This window comes from Triticum aestivum, chromosome 5A (assembly GCF_018294505.1).
Source record: "Triticum aestivum cultivar Chinese Spring chromosome 5A, IWGSC CS RefSeq v2.1, whole genome shotgun sequence".
Taxonomy (NCBI): Eukaryota; Viridiplantae; Streptophyta; class Magnoliopsida; order Poales; family Poaceae; genus Triticum; species Triticum aestivum.
The window spans coordinates 563,770,095-563,783,962 of record NC_057806.1 but is presented as its reverse complement, the minus strand read 5'-3'; the positions used below and the strand labels follow the sequence as shown (position 1 = coordinate 563,783,962).

General features: G+C 46.8%; 3 protein-coding genes and 1 non-coding gene across 4 annotated transcripts; 1 reads left to right on the top strand and 3 right to left on the bottom strand.

The window, feature by feature from the left end:
- The first annotated feature begins 1,113 nt into the window (after positions 1–1,113).
- On the top strand, positions 1,114–4,501 carry LOC123107705 (BTB/POZ domain-containing protein POB1-like). Its single transcript, XM_044529649.1, has 5 exons — positions 1,114–1,405; positions 2,240–2,367; positions 2,444–2,507; positions 3,067–3,346; positions 3,464–4,501. Exons 1-5 carry the CDS (start codon positions 1,237–1,239, stop codon positions 4,080–4,082), a joined length of 1,260 nt encoding a protein of 419 aa, XP_044385584.1. The 5' UTR covers positions 1,114–1,236; the 3' UTR covers positions 4,083–4,501.
- Positions 4,502–6,047: 1,546 nt separating this feature from the next.
- On the bottom strand, positions 6,048–6,120 carry TRNAR-UCU (transfer RNA arginine (anticodon UCU)). The gene has a single exon. It is a non-coding gene; the product is annotated as a tRNA-Arg (tRNA).
- A 480-nt stretch (positions 6,121–6,600) lies between these two features.
- On the bottom strand, positions 6,601–8,496 carry LOC123104802 (BTB/POZ domain-containing protein At3g05675). The gene has a single exon (XM_044526702.1). The coding sequence runs from the start codon at positions 8,401–8,403 to the stop codon at positions 7,009–7,011; it is 1,395 nt and encodes a 464-aa protein (XP_044382637.1). The 5' UTR covers positions 8,404–8,496; the 3' UTR covers positions 6,601–7,008.
- Positions 8,497–8,592: 96 nt separating this feature from the next.
- On the bottom strand, positions 8,593–13,583 carry LOC123104801 (cyclic nucleotide-gated ion channel 17). Its single transcript, XM_044526701.1, has 7 exons — positions 13,277–13,583; positions 12,075–12,585; positions 11,247–11,459; positions 10,536–10,840; positions 10,316–10,427; positions 9,673–9,909; positions 8,593–9,517 (listed from the first exon to the last, which is right to left on the bottom strand). Exons 1-7 carry the CDS (start codon positions 13,333–13,335, stop codon positions 8,834–8,836), a joined length of 2,121 nt encoding a protein of 706 aa, XP_044382636.1. The 5' UTR covers positions 13,336–13,583; the 3' UTR covers positions 8,593–8,833.
- Positions 13,584–13,868: the final 285 nt, after the last annotated feature.

The following is a 13,868-nucleotide window of genomic DNA, read 5'->3' as shown; positions in this document are numbered from 1 at the left end:
GGGAGTTCTATGTCTAGTGACCAAAGTGAAATTTGGGAACGAGTTCGTGACCTAATTTTTGTCTCCCTAAGCACCCGTGTGCAAATTAATGTTAGAAAAAAAGAACCATTTTTTCACTCGAACACCCGTTGTATAAGGTTTTAGAGCCCGGCCTAGGAAATATGCGCTGAGTTTAAGCAATGAAACTTATAGCAACTTCTGTATTATCCTAATAAAACAACTTCTGTATGACTTAATATTAACAACTCAGTGAAAACTCTTAAAGAAAGAACTTAGGGTTCCTCCGCCTCCCATCGCCGTCGCCTCATGTTGGCTGGCCCTAGGGCCATGGAGGCGTGGTGGACCCCGATCCTTGTCGGCGGGAGGGATCTTGCTCTGTGTTTTTGTGAGTTCGTTTAGGGTTTGTGCCATTCTCAGGAAGACGAGGCGGTGGCGGCTCAAGATGGAATAAGTTTCTCTCGGACTGGCCCCTATTCCGGTGATGCGTCCACCGTCATCGGAGGGTGTCTGGAGGTTAGTCTTCAGCGGATCTCGTGGGAATCAGTCGGTGCTAGTCTTTGGTGGATCCGTTTGGGTCCAGTCTTTTTTCGTCTTCGTTTCTTGTGTGTCTATAAGTTGGATACTTTCGATCTATACGTATCTTCATTGATGACGGGTGTTGTTCTGGTGCACTGGTACTCCTTAGCACGACGACTTTTCGACTATCTGCTACAACACGTTTGGCCCGACTCCTGTGAGGGAGAGGTGATGACGGCGGCACACCTTCGGCTTGCTCCAATCCTTGTAGTCCTCGCTACTTGGTCTACGGATATAGAAGCAATTTTTATTATTTCTGTGTTCTTTGTACTGTATAGATAGATCGGAATTTTTTCTAATAAAAAAAAACTCACTTGAAATGTGTTTTCACCGACGTGAAGACGTGTTTCATTGACGACACTGGAAAATGTTTTCATTCCGGCAAAAAGATTGTTCCCATCACGTAGCAGGAAAACGTGGTTGGAAACGAAAATATATGTTCGCGTGAACGAGAACCATCGGATGCTCCAGAGGAAATTAAACTGTTAGCTAGCGCTTTCCTCAAAAAAAAAAAAAAAAACTGTTAGCTAGCGCTAATTCAGCTATTTGCAGTTTGTAGACAGCGGCGGGGTTCTTTGAATCTGCCATGATCAAATCCACTCTGCTGGTTAGCTAGGGTTACGGCCACCGGCGCTTCCAGAGTCTGGAGACGGCGCGCGCATGGCCGGAGACGACGCGTCGACGGGGACGGAGGTGGACGCGGGGGGCTTCGAGTTCGCCTTCGACAACGAGGCCTTCTCCGACAGGGTCCTGCGTATAGAGATCGTCGGCAGCCACGACGCGCCCGCCTCCGGCGCCAGCCGCAAGCGCCGCCGCGAGGACGCCGATGGTGCGTACGGGCACAGTACCATTAGCCACTGGACGTGATTAGGATGTGGATTTCTCCTGGCTTATTTGGGGGTTTCAGCTACATTTCTTTGTTTGTTTAAAAGGGGAAGGAGATGCAATATTGATACATTTTATTTATACAAGTTCCTTTTTAGTTTTAGATTTCTAGGTGGTGTGGGTTACTCTAAAATGAATTCCATTTTCTCTGACGTAATTTTATTCAGAAGAACAGTTAACAAACCAGTACTGGTACATATGTTTGCCCATACGTCCAATTGCAGCATTGGTGTTCAAACTACATCACACCATTATACAAGTTGAGAATAGCAGCTGGACAACTAAACAGATTTGGAATAATATGTATGTGATAAGTTCGTGTATATCGCTGTTGAGGTACATACATACAGGTCATGTGTCTTAACTCTTAACTCTTATGCATATGGCCCGTCTGGCGTGTAATCAGGTCTGATCTTGGTAGCACAATGCTTCAGCCTTAGATTAAAGGAACAAGGTGACCAGTTATTTTACATCTTCCACAAGAAAAATGTGTTGCTTGATGACTAATGTCTGAATCTGCTAATAATTGTGTGTTTTAATGAAAAATCAATAGGTCCAGAACAAAAAGGCAAGAGCAAATTATTATCAAATGTGTCATCGACACGTCGAATGTATACCTGGAAGTTGGAACATGAAGTGATTATTTCATGATTATATGATCCTTCATAGATTTAGTGTGACAGCAAAATTTCTCTAGTAATTCTGCTATGTGCCTTCCACCGTTCTACCCCCTAGTTTTGCATGGCTCTCTGTGTTTATCTGCTTTGTTTTTTTGCAGGCGATGATGGAAAAGATATCGACTCCTCTTGTACTGTAATGGCACTAATGGGTACACCAGTCTTACGAGTCAATACCATACATATTAGTTCGGCGATTCTTGCAGCACAAAGTACTTTTTTTCTCAAGGTAATTCTGATGAACTGAAATGCATTTGTTCTATCATCAGTGAAATTAGCTTTCTGATAAGCTGCGTGCTTCTCAGCTTTTCTCAAATGGCATGAAAGAGTCTGACCAGAGACATGCAACAGTTACAATTGCTGATTCAGGTACAGTGTTCACACTAGTTTGACAATCTTCATCTTATATTCTTATAACTGATGATTCCAGTTTCCTATTGTTATCATATTGTTCATTTATTTAAAAATATGATTACCTCTTGTAGAATTTAAAAGATGATTGCTTATGTTAGAGAGGGGGCTGTAATTTTGATGATAAATTCGTTACTCTCATTTCCCCCACAGACCTTATCTCTGAAGTCGATATTTTTTATTCTTTTATGCATTATTATAGTTTCTCCCAACTAATTACATAACCATCTATGCATACAAAATAGCTATCCCTTTTCTTTTGTACTCCCTCCGTTCCTAAATATAAGTCCTTTTAGAGATTTCAAATGGACTACAACATACTGATATATATAGACATATTTTAGAGCGCAGATTCACTCATTTTGCTCCGTATGTAGTCCCTTGTTGGAATTTCTAAAAAGACTTACATTTGGGAACGGAGGGAGTACTTCTTTATTTAACTGTTACCAGTTTGAGATGTATTGAACCGTTTCATTAGTCCTTATGCCTCCTTGCTTTCATGTTTTACTTGGAACAGAGGAAAAGGCCTTCATTGAGCTTTTACGCTTTATGTATAGTGGAAAGTTGACACCAACAACCGAGCCCACTCTTCTGGTTGATATTTTGATGGCTGCTGATAAATTTGAGGTTGTATCTTGCATGAAGCTCTGCGGTCAGCGGCTCATAGACCAGCCTATGACGCCAGAATCGGCAGTGAGGTGCCTAGATATCCCACGTTCCATCTCAATGGCATCTGCCGTCAAAGAGGTAGCCAAGACATTCCTTGCTGAAAGGTACAAGGAATTCCTGTCAACAAAGTAAGTGATCCCCATTTGATTTTCAGATATACAGTATCTTTTATCCTTTTTGAGGAAACATGTGGACGTTGTTGTGACAAAATCATTATCTCAAGGCATGGTTTAATCTCATTTCAGGTTCCAAGATGAACTGATGAGGATCCCTCTCGCTGGGATTCAGGTCATCTTATCAAGGAACCGCCTCGGGATTGAATCTGAAGGATCCATCTATGATTTCCTGCTCAGGTGGGCCTGTTTGCAGTACCCAAATTCAGAACAGAGACACAAGATCTTGAGTTCACGGCTACTTCCACTGGTGCCACGAGCTCTCAGTATGACGGATGCCGTTCTAATTGATCACCCGTCTTGTATAATCAACTTTACCATAAAGCGCGAGAAGTGCTTGGGGCTCTTCCCGTCAGGAGTTCTGCGTTCGCAGCCGTTCCATTGCGCGGGGCGTGGCTTCTGCCTCCTGGCAGACTGCAAGATGATAGAGCAAATACCATTTTTTGCCATCTTAGTAAAGATGCTAGAAGAAGACAGGGGGGCAGCCAGCGGGGCAATAGATTATATCATCGGGTTTAAGACCAGACCGTCACTCAAGTTCTCCACCAAGCACTGTCGCGCCACCACCAGCAATATTAGGCGAGGTGTTGGATGCATGATTCCTTGGTCGAAGTTCATTGCTGACGACAGCCACTTCATTGACGGCAAAGTCCATCTGCGGGTTCAGGTGAAGATAACGCCGGAGCCATAGTGATGCGCGCATTAGCCATAAGCTTTATGCGCCTTGCTGAAGTCCCTCTTTGTTTGTTTTTGTGGGCGAGGAGAAGCCATTGTTATGTGAAGCATGAAGAAATCTCAACTGGGGTGTTCCGGTATTTTGCTAGCATTTGTTCTCTCTTTGGTAACTGGATTCTACTAGCATGAAATCATCTGGAATTTGTTGCTAGAGGTTTCACCATCTCAAGTACCAGATGCTAAACTTTGAAGTGTGCGCATGTGTTTTGCTATGCAGTGATTCTATGGATTATAGTTCTTGGCGAATATTATGTGATCATCTGTTGATGATGATTATCTCTGGACATTTTAGTACTATTTTCATAGCGGTTGATACGTTTCTCTTTTAACAATATGTGCGCTCGCATAATACGAAATTGGCAACTGTGATCACAAGTTTGTTGCTTTGATAATTAGGAATTTCAGCGTTTTTTACTGGAATTAATTAATGTTTGCTATGCAGTGATTCCATGCTTTGTTTTGAACACTAGCATTTGTTGTTGGAGGTTTGACGGTCTCGCGTGCTCTTACCGGCCTCATAACCATCAGCGCAAAATTATGTTCAGAAGTCCATTCACTAATTGGCCGAATGTATCCAGCACCCTTTATCTGAATGTGATGGTTGTGACTAGGCTGGCAGTTGCCAGTACACCACAACTGAAAGCCGCCTTCGAGTGCCATGTCTTTTTGGTATGTTTTTCAGTTGCTGTTGCCTGTTCACTTGTTAGTACTTATTTCTGTACATGTCTGGATTTGTTACTTGCAGGCTGATTTTGATGTTGATATACCCAAACACCCTTGAATGAAGAAGATTACTCTAGCATGTTGATCTTAAGTAGTACTCCCTCCGTTACTAAATATAAGTCTTTTTAGACATTTCAAATGGGCTACGACATACGGATGTATGTAGACATATTCTAGAGCATAGATTCACCCATTTTGCTCCGTATGTAGTCGCTTGTTGTAACCCCTAAAAAGACTTATATTTGGGAACGGATTAATGTTGATTACTCATTTATATGGTACGTTTCAAAAGAAAATAATAATAACAACAACAACAAATACTAAAAGGAGAAGGGAAATGCAAAACAAATACTCCCTCCGTTACTAAATATAAGTCTTTTTAGACATTTCAAATGGGCTACGACATACGGATGTATGTAGACATATTCTAGAGCATAGATTCACCCATTTTGCTCCGTATGTAGTCGCTTGTTGTAACCCCTAAAAAGACTTATATTTGGGAACGGAGGGAGTACCATCGAGTAGCAAAACAAGCAGCAGCTTGAGCTTTCAGGTTCAGGGTTTCTGTTGAAAGGTACTCCCTCCGTCCGAAAATACTTGTCACATAAATGGATAAAAATGGATGTATTTAAGAACTAAAATACGTCTAGATACATTCATTTCGCTGACAAGTATTTCCGGACGGAGGGAGTAGTACTACAATAGCATGGATGAAACCTGGAATCTTAACAGCATGGTGATTCACCAGAAACAAACCATTCTTGAAATCAGTCGCAAGAAGAAAGAAAAAGGAGAATCTGCTGCTTAGTAGTACAAAATGGAGCCGGTGATAAGGGCTAGCAAGCAAGAATAATCTAAATAAAATTAGTAAGCTGATTAGTACTATTCCTCCGTCCCAAAATTCTTGTCTTAAATTTGTCTAAATACGGATGTATCAGATCATGTTTTAATATTAGATACATCTGTATCTAGGCAAATCTAAGACAATAATTTTGGGACAGAGGGAGTATTTCGCATCCAAGTTGAAGGAAGGGGCACCACAAAAACATGCATGTAGCACCGCCACCGCAAGACAATAATAACAAATTAAAAATTAATGCTGATTACTCATTTATATGGTACGTTTCAAAAGAAAATAATAATAACAACAACAACAAATACTAAAAGGAGAAGGGAAATGCAAAACAAAAAGGAGAAGCACGCCCAGTGGGACTCGAACCCACAATCGCCTGATTAGAAGTCAGACGCCTTATCCATTAGGCCATGGGCGCTGCCGTGCACAGTAAATAAAACCGATGCTAAAATCAGATACCAGGAGCAACAGTAATCGGGTGGACAATTGCCGGAAGGCCTCGCGTGGAACATACGTAACAAACCATCCTGGCCAGAGAAACGGAAAAGGCAAGAAACATGGCAGACAACGACACCTTGAGCTATTTCCTTCACAAGTTGACAACAATCAAGCATAGGCCCAACGAGTTGACAACATGGAATGGAAGACTGGCTCTTGACCCGAAATGCTCAAGCAAGAAGCAAACGGACACCGGGGGCTCCTTGATCAGACATTCTGGGGCCGATGGCTTACATCAAGTTCCATTCCCGGTATCTGAAATCGAAACCGGTAAACATCAAAGTTCAGGTATTTGCCGATGTTCTTCGCTGGCCCGTCCCCGGTGCCAGCTCCATTTTCACGGCACGACACGACCAACCAGCAGCTGTCATTGCGAGCGACAGGTCGCTGGAGTCTGACAAAAAGATCAAGTATCATCAAACTTGTTGGCACCACAGAGTACACACTCACATGAGTGTCCCCGATTCCACAGGGCAAGGCACTGGTTGGATGGTGCTTACTTATTCCATCAGCTATGGTATGTCCGAAAAGTTGCATCTACTATGCTGACTGCAAGTTCATAAGGAGATCTTGCAGCAGTTCCCACGAGCCACGCCTACGATTGACAATGTGAGTATGTATATGACCATATATAGCAAAGCAATGGAATTCCATGTCCATTGGTGTTGGTGAAGAAAGGCAGATGCTCAGTGCTGTCCATGATGATCCGAAGAGGCCAACTGCAGACCAGACCATGCAGATGGACATCATGAAGTATGCATTCCTCTCGACGGCAATGGATCTCTCCTGCCGGCCGGCCGGCCGGGGATCAGGACGCCCTATTGGTGCTGTTCAGGAAAGACAGCCTCCTCCGGGCGACCTTGGACCTGTAGCACCAGGCGTCGAACGCCTCCGACAGGTCCGGGAACGCGGCGTGCTTCGACTGAAGCCACTCCGACAGCACCTCGGCCTGGGTGTTCGACGGCAGCGTCGTCACGATCGAGGTGATCGCCGACTCCAGCCCCTGCCACACCTCGCCGTCCAGGCCGATCTTTGCTGCTGCTGCTGCTGCTGATGCTGATGCAGCTTCGGCTTCAGTGTCTCCGTCGCCATTATTACCGTCCTCGTCGTCGCCGTCGCCGTCGTCGTTGCCACGATCGGCTTCATCCACCAGATGCCTCGTTGTCCCGGCGAAGCCGATCCAGACGCTCACGGCGTGGCGCCGCTTCTCCGCCGGGAGGACGACGTTGCCGAACGCGACGGCCTCCAGGACCTTCGCGGATATCTCCACGACCTTCAGCCTGGTCTTCAGACATTCAGGCCCCGGGTGGCACTCCGCCGCCGCCGCCTCGACGGCCGCGACGACGGCCGACGATGCTTCCACCCAGTAGGCTGCGAGGAATTTCATCATCTCCAGCTTGCCCAGGACCTGGCAGACCCAGGCGATGTCGGAGACGAAGGAGTGCAGATCCTGCTGAAGCTCGCCGGAGCAAGGGGGCTCCCTCTGCTTCGTCAGTGCGGAGCTGGTGAAATTGCTGAAGCTGTTCAGTAGGCCTGTCACGCAGCCCTTCACCTGAGACTTGACGGCGTCGCTGCTGCCGGCGCCGAAGGCGAGCAGCGGCGCGTCGTCGTCCTCGGTGAGCATGTACTCCAGCTGCTCCTGGGCGGCGGGCTTGAGCTCCCGCGAGGCGGCCGACGGCGCGGCCGTCGCGTGGCGGAAGGCGGAGAGGAAGATGGCGGTGGCGGGGGCCGGATCGGCGGGGCGGAGGCGCGCGAGGACGCGGGCGCGGTGCGCGCCGAGGCGCGGGGCGGCGGCGAGGATCTCCTCCTCGTCGGCCTCGTCCCAGGGGGCGGACTCGAGGTAGTCGGCGCAGGCGGCGGCGGTGCGGGCGCAGGCGAGGTGCGCGGCGGCGTCGAGCAGGGAGAGCGCGCCGCGGACGCCGAAGCGGGAGACGGGCTCGGCGGCGTAGAGGAGGCGGAGCGCGGTGACGTGGGAGCTGAGGTCGGCGTCGCGGCAGTGGACCTCGACGCAGTAGCGGGAGTCAAGGATCTGGCACGTCGGCCAGGCGTCGGAGAGGCGGTCGGCGAAGTAGGCGCTCCCGGCGGCGAGCACGCGGGAGTGGCAGTAGAGCCACTCGTCCCGGCCCGAGTCCGGCGTCCGCAGCCGCACCACCACGTCGCTCGTCGCCCTGTCGCCGATCTTGGGCCGCGCCGCCGCCCTCATGCCTCCTGCTGGATTTGGGGACTGGACTGGTACTGGTGGCCACAGCGAACAACAACTCACTCACTTTGTAACTGAAGAAAAGATATAACTGAAACCACAATCAGAATTCAGAAGTCAGCTATACTGTAATTTGTAGCTGCTAGTAACTGTATAATTCAGTGCTAGTTTTACATGAATTTCACACAAAACTGTCGAATCCCCGCAGAAACAGGGGGAAAATATCAAGCTTCAGATTCATGCAGAACTAAGTTCATATTGTTACAGTGACATACACAAAAGGGATGTGTCATGTGTGCTATACATTAGTAGGATATCTGGATGATCTATGGCACTGGAAACTCCAACATTTCTTCTTATGTACGTACTAGATTTACAACAAAAACAGGTATTCGGAACAATGCGTCGTGCATCGGAGAGCGAGATGATGGCTTCAGTCGAAATGGTCGGCGGAGAAATCGGGCTCGTCGGGCTTCTGCAGCCTGCGGATCATGGTGTCGTCGGCGCGGAACCTCCTGGACGCGGAGCCAAACTTGTGCATCTCGGCGGCGGTCCTCGAGGTGCCCTCCTGCTTAGGCTTATCGGCGGCCGGGTGCTCCTCCGACCACCACGAGTAGGACTCCCACCGGCTCAGGCTCTCCGACAGCTTCCTCCGCTGGTGCTGCCGCCACGCCGCCTGGATGAAGCAGGCGCCCCACGTCCTCCAGTGGTGGGAGTAGAACCGGAACGTGTGCTGGAGCTTCTTGCTGTGGAGCCTCCGGAACTGGTTCGCCACGAACTTGAGGTCCTCGGCACACAGCGCGAAGGCCTCCACCTCCGTCAGGCTCCGGACGGTCCTTGTGGAGAGCGGGAAGTGGATGTTGGTCTTTGGCAGCAGGGCCCAGGTGAGCAGCTCCTCACCGGCGAATTCACCAGGTCGTAGGAGGATGGAGTTGAAGAAGTTGCTCCGGCCTCCGTTGGTCGTGGAGCTCTCCAGCTTGCCGCGGATTATGAAGAGCATCTCGCTCACAGGATCGCCCTCGCGAGAAATGTATGTGCCCTCCGGGCACAGGAACGACACCAGCCGCTCGCAGATGGCGTCCAGGAGTTGGTCGTCCATCTCAGCGAAGAAAGGGACCTACATTTTACAAAGAAAGATCAGAAACTCGCCAAGGAACAAGAGACAGAATTTGAATTTGAGTGCCCCAGTACAGAATGTTCTATCAAGACCTTTGAGAAACTAAAAAAGTTTTACTTGTTCAGTCATCGGATAGGGGTATAACTCCAACTTACACGTCGAACAAGATCCAAACAAAGATGGCGCTGTACATCCCGACGTATATCAGCAGGCAAAGCTTGCAAGATGGATTCCTCTTCCACTCCACGCGTTGCAAGCCATTTAACTTGAACAAACCGCTGGACGCGTTCTTGAAGGTCGGGTGGGAGCCGGTGATGTCTCATCCACTCCTCCATGTCCCGTTGCCTCAACCTCCACTCTTCAAGCCTTTTGCTAACAGACTGCAAGTATGTCTAAAAGATGAAAATGAAAAGGTAAGTAGCTGTCAAAGTGGAGATGGCTTACTGCACATACAGAGCAGAAGAAGCTTTATGTTATTTTAATCATTTCAAACCATTAAATGCAAGTTCATACATCACACGAGCCTGATGCATCCATTAAGAAGAACAATACAATACAATCCATGATAGCACTACACAGAATAGCATTGATAATATTAACACTTCCGCACAACAACAAATGTAGCATAACAAACTTGTTGAGCTGAAGGCTGCTACCAAGTTATCAAATAGTGCAATAAGTTTGCTACGCTTAGCCGATCCACAGGGTAACTAAGTAACGAGTATAATAAATAAAATAAGAATCATCAGCTTTGATGCCTCCATTTCTAGTTTAGAGCAGAGAATTTCGTAATATTACCTGCATTTTACCAATCAGCTGAGCAAAGAGTATGAGACTGATAGCTCCAATTGCAATAGCAAATATGTTCTCTACGATGAATGCACTTGTTTGAAGAGGATTTCCGCTTGAACTGAAAAGGTGACAACAAACACCAAATAGACCTGGTTAACCATATTCAAGACACAGAAACTTATGCACAATAACTCCAAAGTAACAGAAGATAATGATGGAACCCTACCTAAGTTGCAACAAGCCCCACCACAGACAATAGAAGTACTTCTCTTGGAATGAAGTTGAGACAGCACCCTTAGTCAATGCACTCGAGAACATTCCGTAATTAAATTTTGGAGGATCAGCAGTGGCATCACAGTTGTTAAATATCTGCGTTTTACTTTGCCACTCAAGATAACTCCTCGAACCAGTATTCTCGCAACTTATAAACCCAATGTTACAAGACGCATTGCTCGACTCAGCAAGGCACTGCTGATTCCAACATGTAATCTGCCGTTCAATGGAGAGAAGATAGTATATTGCCCCGGTAATCTGCAGTGATGCACACAGGTCAGAAATGACACTGAAGTATTTATTGCACAAAAGTGAGCAAAGAAATGCAAGATGATAGTGATAGTCTTCTGCTTCTAGCTCACATGCATGTCTACCACCAACAGTTTTGTCTATATCTTCAGATTTTAATAAGTAATAATGCATTCCAGGAAAACAAATACACATGAATTATTCTCTTTTGGCCTATTCCAGTTACGAGATGAGGTATGAAAAACCTAATGAACTGATATTTTAGGTTCCATATTTAGCAGAGGCGACTTCTACTTATCTTTCAGTTGTACATAGAATTACAAACTACATGAGCTGCAAATTCCCTAGAACTTTATTCTGAGTAGGTGACTAGGAATTGATTACACGGCTGAGGTAGTGGTTGAGGTGACCATACATGACTTGCAAGCATGTAGAGCAGAAGATTGTATGCTGCTCCTCCCCAGGCTGACTTTGCAACTACTCCGGCAGCTTTGATGATTTGATTGCTTAAAGGTACAACGAGATACATTCTTAAGACATACTGAACCAAAATAATAAGAGCATATGTAGTGTTTTGGATGTTATAATCTGAGCGTTTAATCCCAGGCATGATTAACCAAACAGTAACCTGCAAAAAAAACAGAAGATTCACATTATCACTGTAGATTTAACAATCAAGTAATAGATATTCAATATTTGGGATAATTAGTCGTCAAACAATTCAGTTATACAGATAAATTTATTTTGCATAAAGTTTGGCTGAAATAAGTTGGCAATTCTAGATTTCATAAACTCCTAACATTTACAAATTATCTAAGTGGCGATTAACAGATGAAGTACGAAAAGGAAAAAAGACCTATGGGATATAAGTGGCAGTTAACAGAAAATAAATCTTTTGGGTATTTTTTGACTCTTTGCAGAGGAAACCTAGTTGGGTCCACCTTTTAAAAGTTTCGATTTTCTGGTTAAATTCATGTGGTTAATGTAAAAACAAGAGGCACTGTCCAGATGTCTTGGTTTGGAAAGCGAATCAAAGGGAAAGAATCCAATAGGCTCAACTAAAGGCTTGCTGTTCAGTGCTCACCCAACGAACCATACCAATCTTTGCCACAAAGATGATAACGAATCAATTTAAGTACGAAAGAATATGGATATTAACACTGAAGCTGGAAAAGTGGAATATACTTAAGGTAGTTGCCATGAAAAATGCGACAAGTGCCGCAACAAGATTCGAGTTATTTACCTGTGGAAGTGGTATGGCTGCAAGTATGTCTATACAGAGATCTGATGTGACGTATCTTCTTTGAATCTTCTTTAGATCCACAATAAGCTCTCCCTTCCCTAGGACTCTGGACTTTGGGTCTACATATGCAGTATGGAACTTTATCGCAATGTTGAGCACATAAAACAAGTCAGCGAGTGTCCGCAGAACGGTCATAGTATTTCTCAATCGTTGGTCCTCGGCAACACACGAAACACCAGTGCTTTGGTCCATGACTCTGACAAATGGCAGGTAGTAGAAGAAAGGGTCGATGAAGAGCGCGAAGAGACAGGCCACCAGGTACACCCTGTTCCATGTCAGCAGCACGCTGCTTCTGGGGTCGAGGATGCGGCTGTGCCATGGCACGTTGCCCTCATTCATCAATTTGAGCTTCTCGAGGGTCTTTGGGTCTATCCTGTTGGCAGCGAATCTGTCGACCCGTCCGGCTTGAAACGGCATCTTGGATTGATCCTGCCTCTCATCGGGAAAGATCCTGAAGACAGAGTAGAAGAGCAACTTAGAGAAGTGCTAAAAACTGCACAACGTCGACATGGTCTGTGGATACTGAGAGCTCCCACAGGAACAGATGACAATAGGAGTTGTTCTCATCTGCAATCTCCTGGTAACTAGGTAGCATCGCAATGACATAATGTTTCATTTTGGTCCTTAATTCCTCGATGCACGGAAACCGGTAGATAAATGAAGTAAGCTGAGTCAAAAATATAGCCTATTTCACTTTTGGTCCTTAATTTCTGGATGCATACAAATGAGTACTAGTAGCAAACAAACATGCATATGCTAGAACATAGGGAAGCAAAATGAGCTCTCACGTTCCTATTCCCAGCTCCAAAACTACCACCACTCCCCAACGTACTGTACGCCTTGTCAAGCCTAAGCAACCAAAACTCGAATTCGGCTGGTTCGATCCCCCGAGGCAGCAACGAAGCAGACGCCGAAGCTAAATCCTGCCAACTCCAACTCACTACAACTTACTCCAACTCAAACCATGGCCAGAATCCTCCTCTCCCCCTAAGTCAACACCTAGTCCAAGCAAAAATAATCTAACGCGGCATCCTCGATCGTCCCAGGAGGGCCGTCCCTCCTCTTCACGGGCAGCGTTCCGGGGAGGCCCCGTGCCGCTAAATCCAGCCGCCCACGAGAGCCGAGAGAACGCGGGCACGCACCTGTTGGTCGTCCGCCGCTGCTGCATCTCCACCCCATCCTGGACCCGGGACCCAAACATGGCGTCCGCCGCCGCCGCTCCTCCGAATCTCGCGCGGCCGGTCAGGGGAGCGGGGCACGGAGAGCGCGGCGAAGCTGCTGGCGCTGCTGCCGGCCGCGGATCGCCACCATGCCACGACGAGCTCGCGCGCGCGGGTCCGGTGATTCGGCGGAGAAAGGCTGTTGCCTTTGCAGTTGTTTCTTTTTTTTTTTTCGGGAGAGGAAAGGTTGGACCGAGCGGACCAGACGACGGCTGCCTGTTCGTTCGTGGAAGTGTCTGCCGAAAGCTCGGGGTGCCCACACGGCCAAAAAATCCCTCACACTGGCAGGTGGGGTCCGATATTTTCATTGCAAGGTCAATCCATCCTTCCCCCTTCAGACCGACACAAATGCATGTCGATTTGGACATTGACACGGTCTCCATGATGTAGCTCTGACCTTTTATTGTTATTGAGATACTCCGACGACTCGAATGAAAATGATTATAAATCACAAAACATTGTTCTATTCGGGTCTATCCATATCGATTTCGCGGCAGCGGTGTTGGTCCGGTTC

Coding starts and splice junctions, on each gene's coding strand:
- LOC123107705 (XM_044529649.1), top strand. CDS start 1,237: ATGGCCGGAGACGACGCGTCGACGGGGACGGAGGTGGACGCGGGGGGC. Junction 1,406..2,239: donor CCGCCGCGAGGACGCCGATG/GTGCGTACGGGC, acceptor GTTTTTTTGCAG/GCGATGATGGAAAAGATATC. Junction 2,368..2,443: donor AAAGTACTTTTTTTCTCAAG/GTAATTCTGATG, acceptor CGTGCTTCTCAG/CTTTTCTCAAATGGCATGAA.
- LOC123104802 (XM_044526702.1), bottom strand. CDS start 8,403: ATGAGGGCGGCGGCGCGGCCCAAGATCGGCGACAGGGCGACGAGCGAC.
- LOC123104801 (XM_044526701.1), bottom strand. CDS start 13,335: ATGTTTGGGTCCCGGGTCCAGGATGGGGTGGAGATGCAGCAGCGGCGG. Junction 12,586..13,276: donor CAGCGGCGGACGACCAACAG/GTGCGTGCCCGC, acceptor CTCTGTCTTCAG/GATCTTTCCCGATGAGAGGC. Junction 10,428..10,535: donor TGGGGCTTGTTGCAACTTAG/GTAGGGTTCCAT, acceptor TCACCTTTTCAG/TTCAAGCGGAAATCCTCTTC.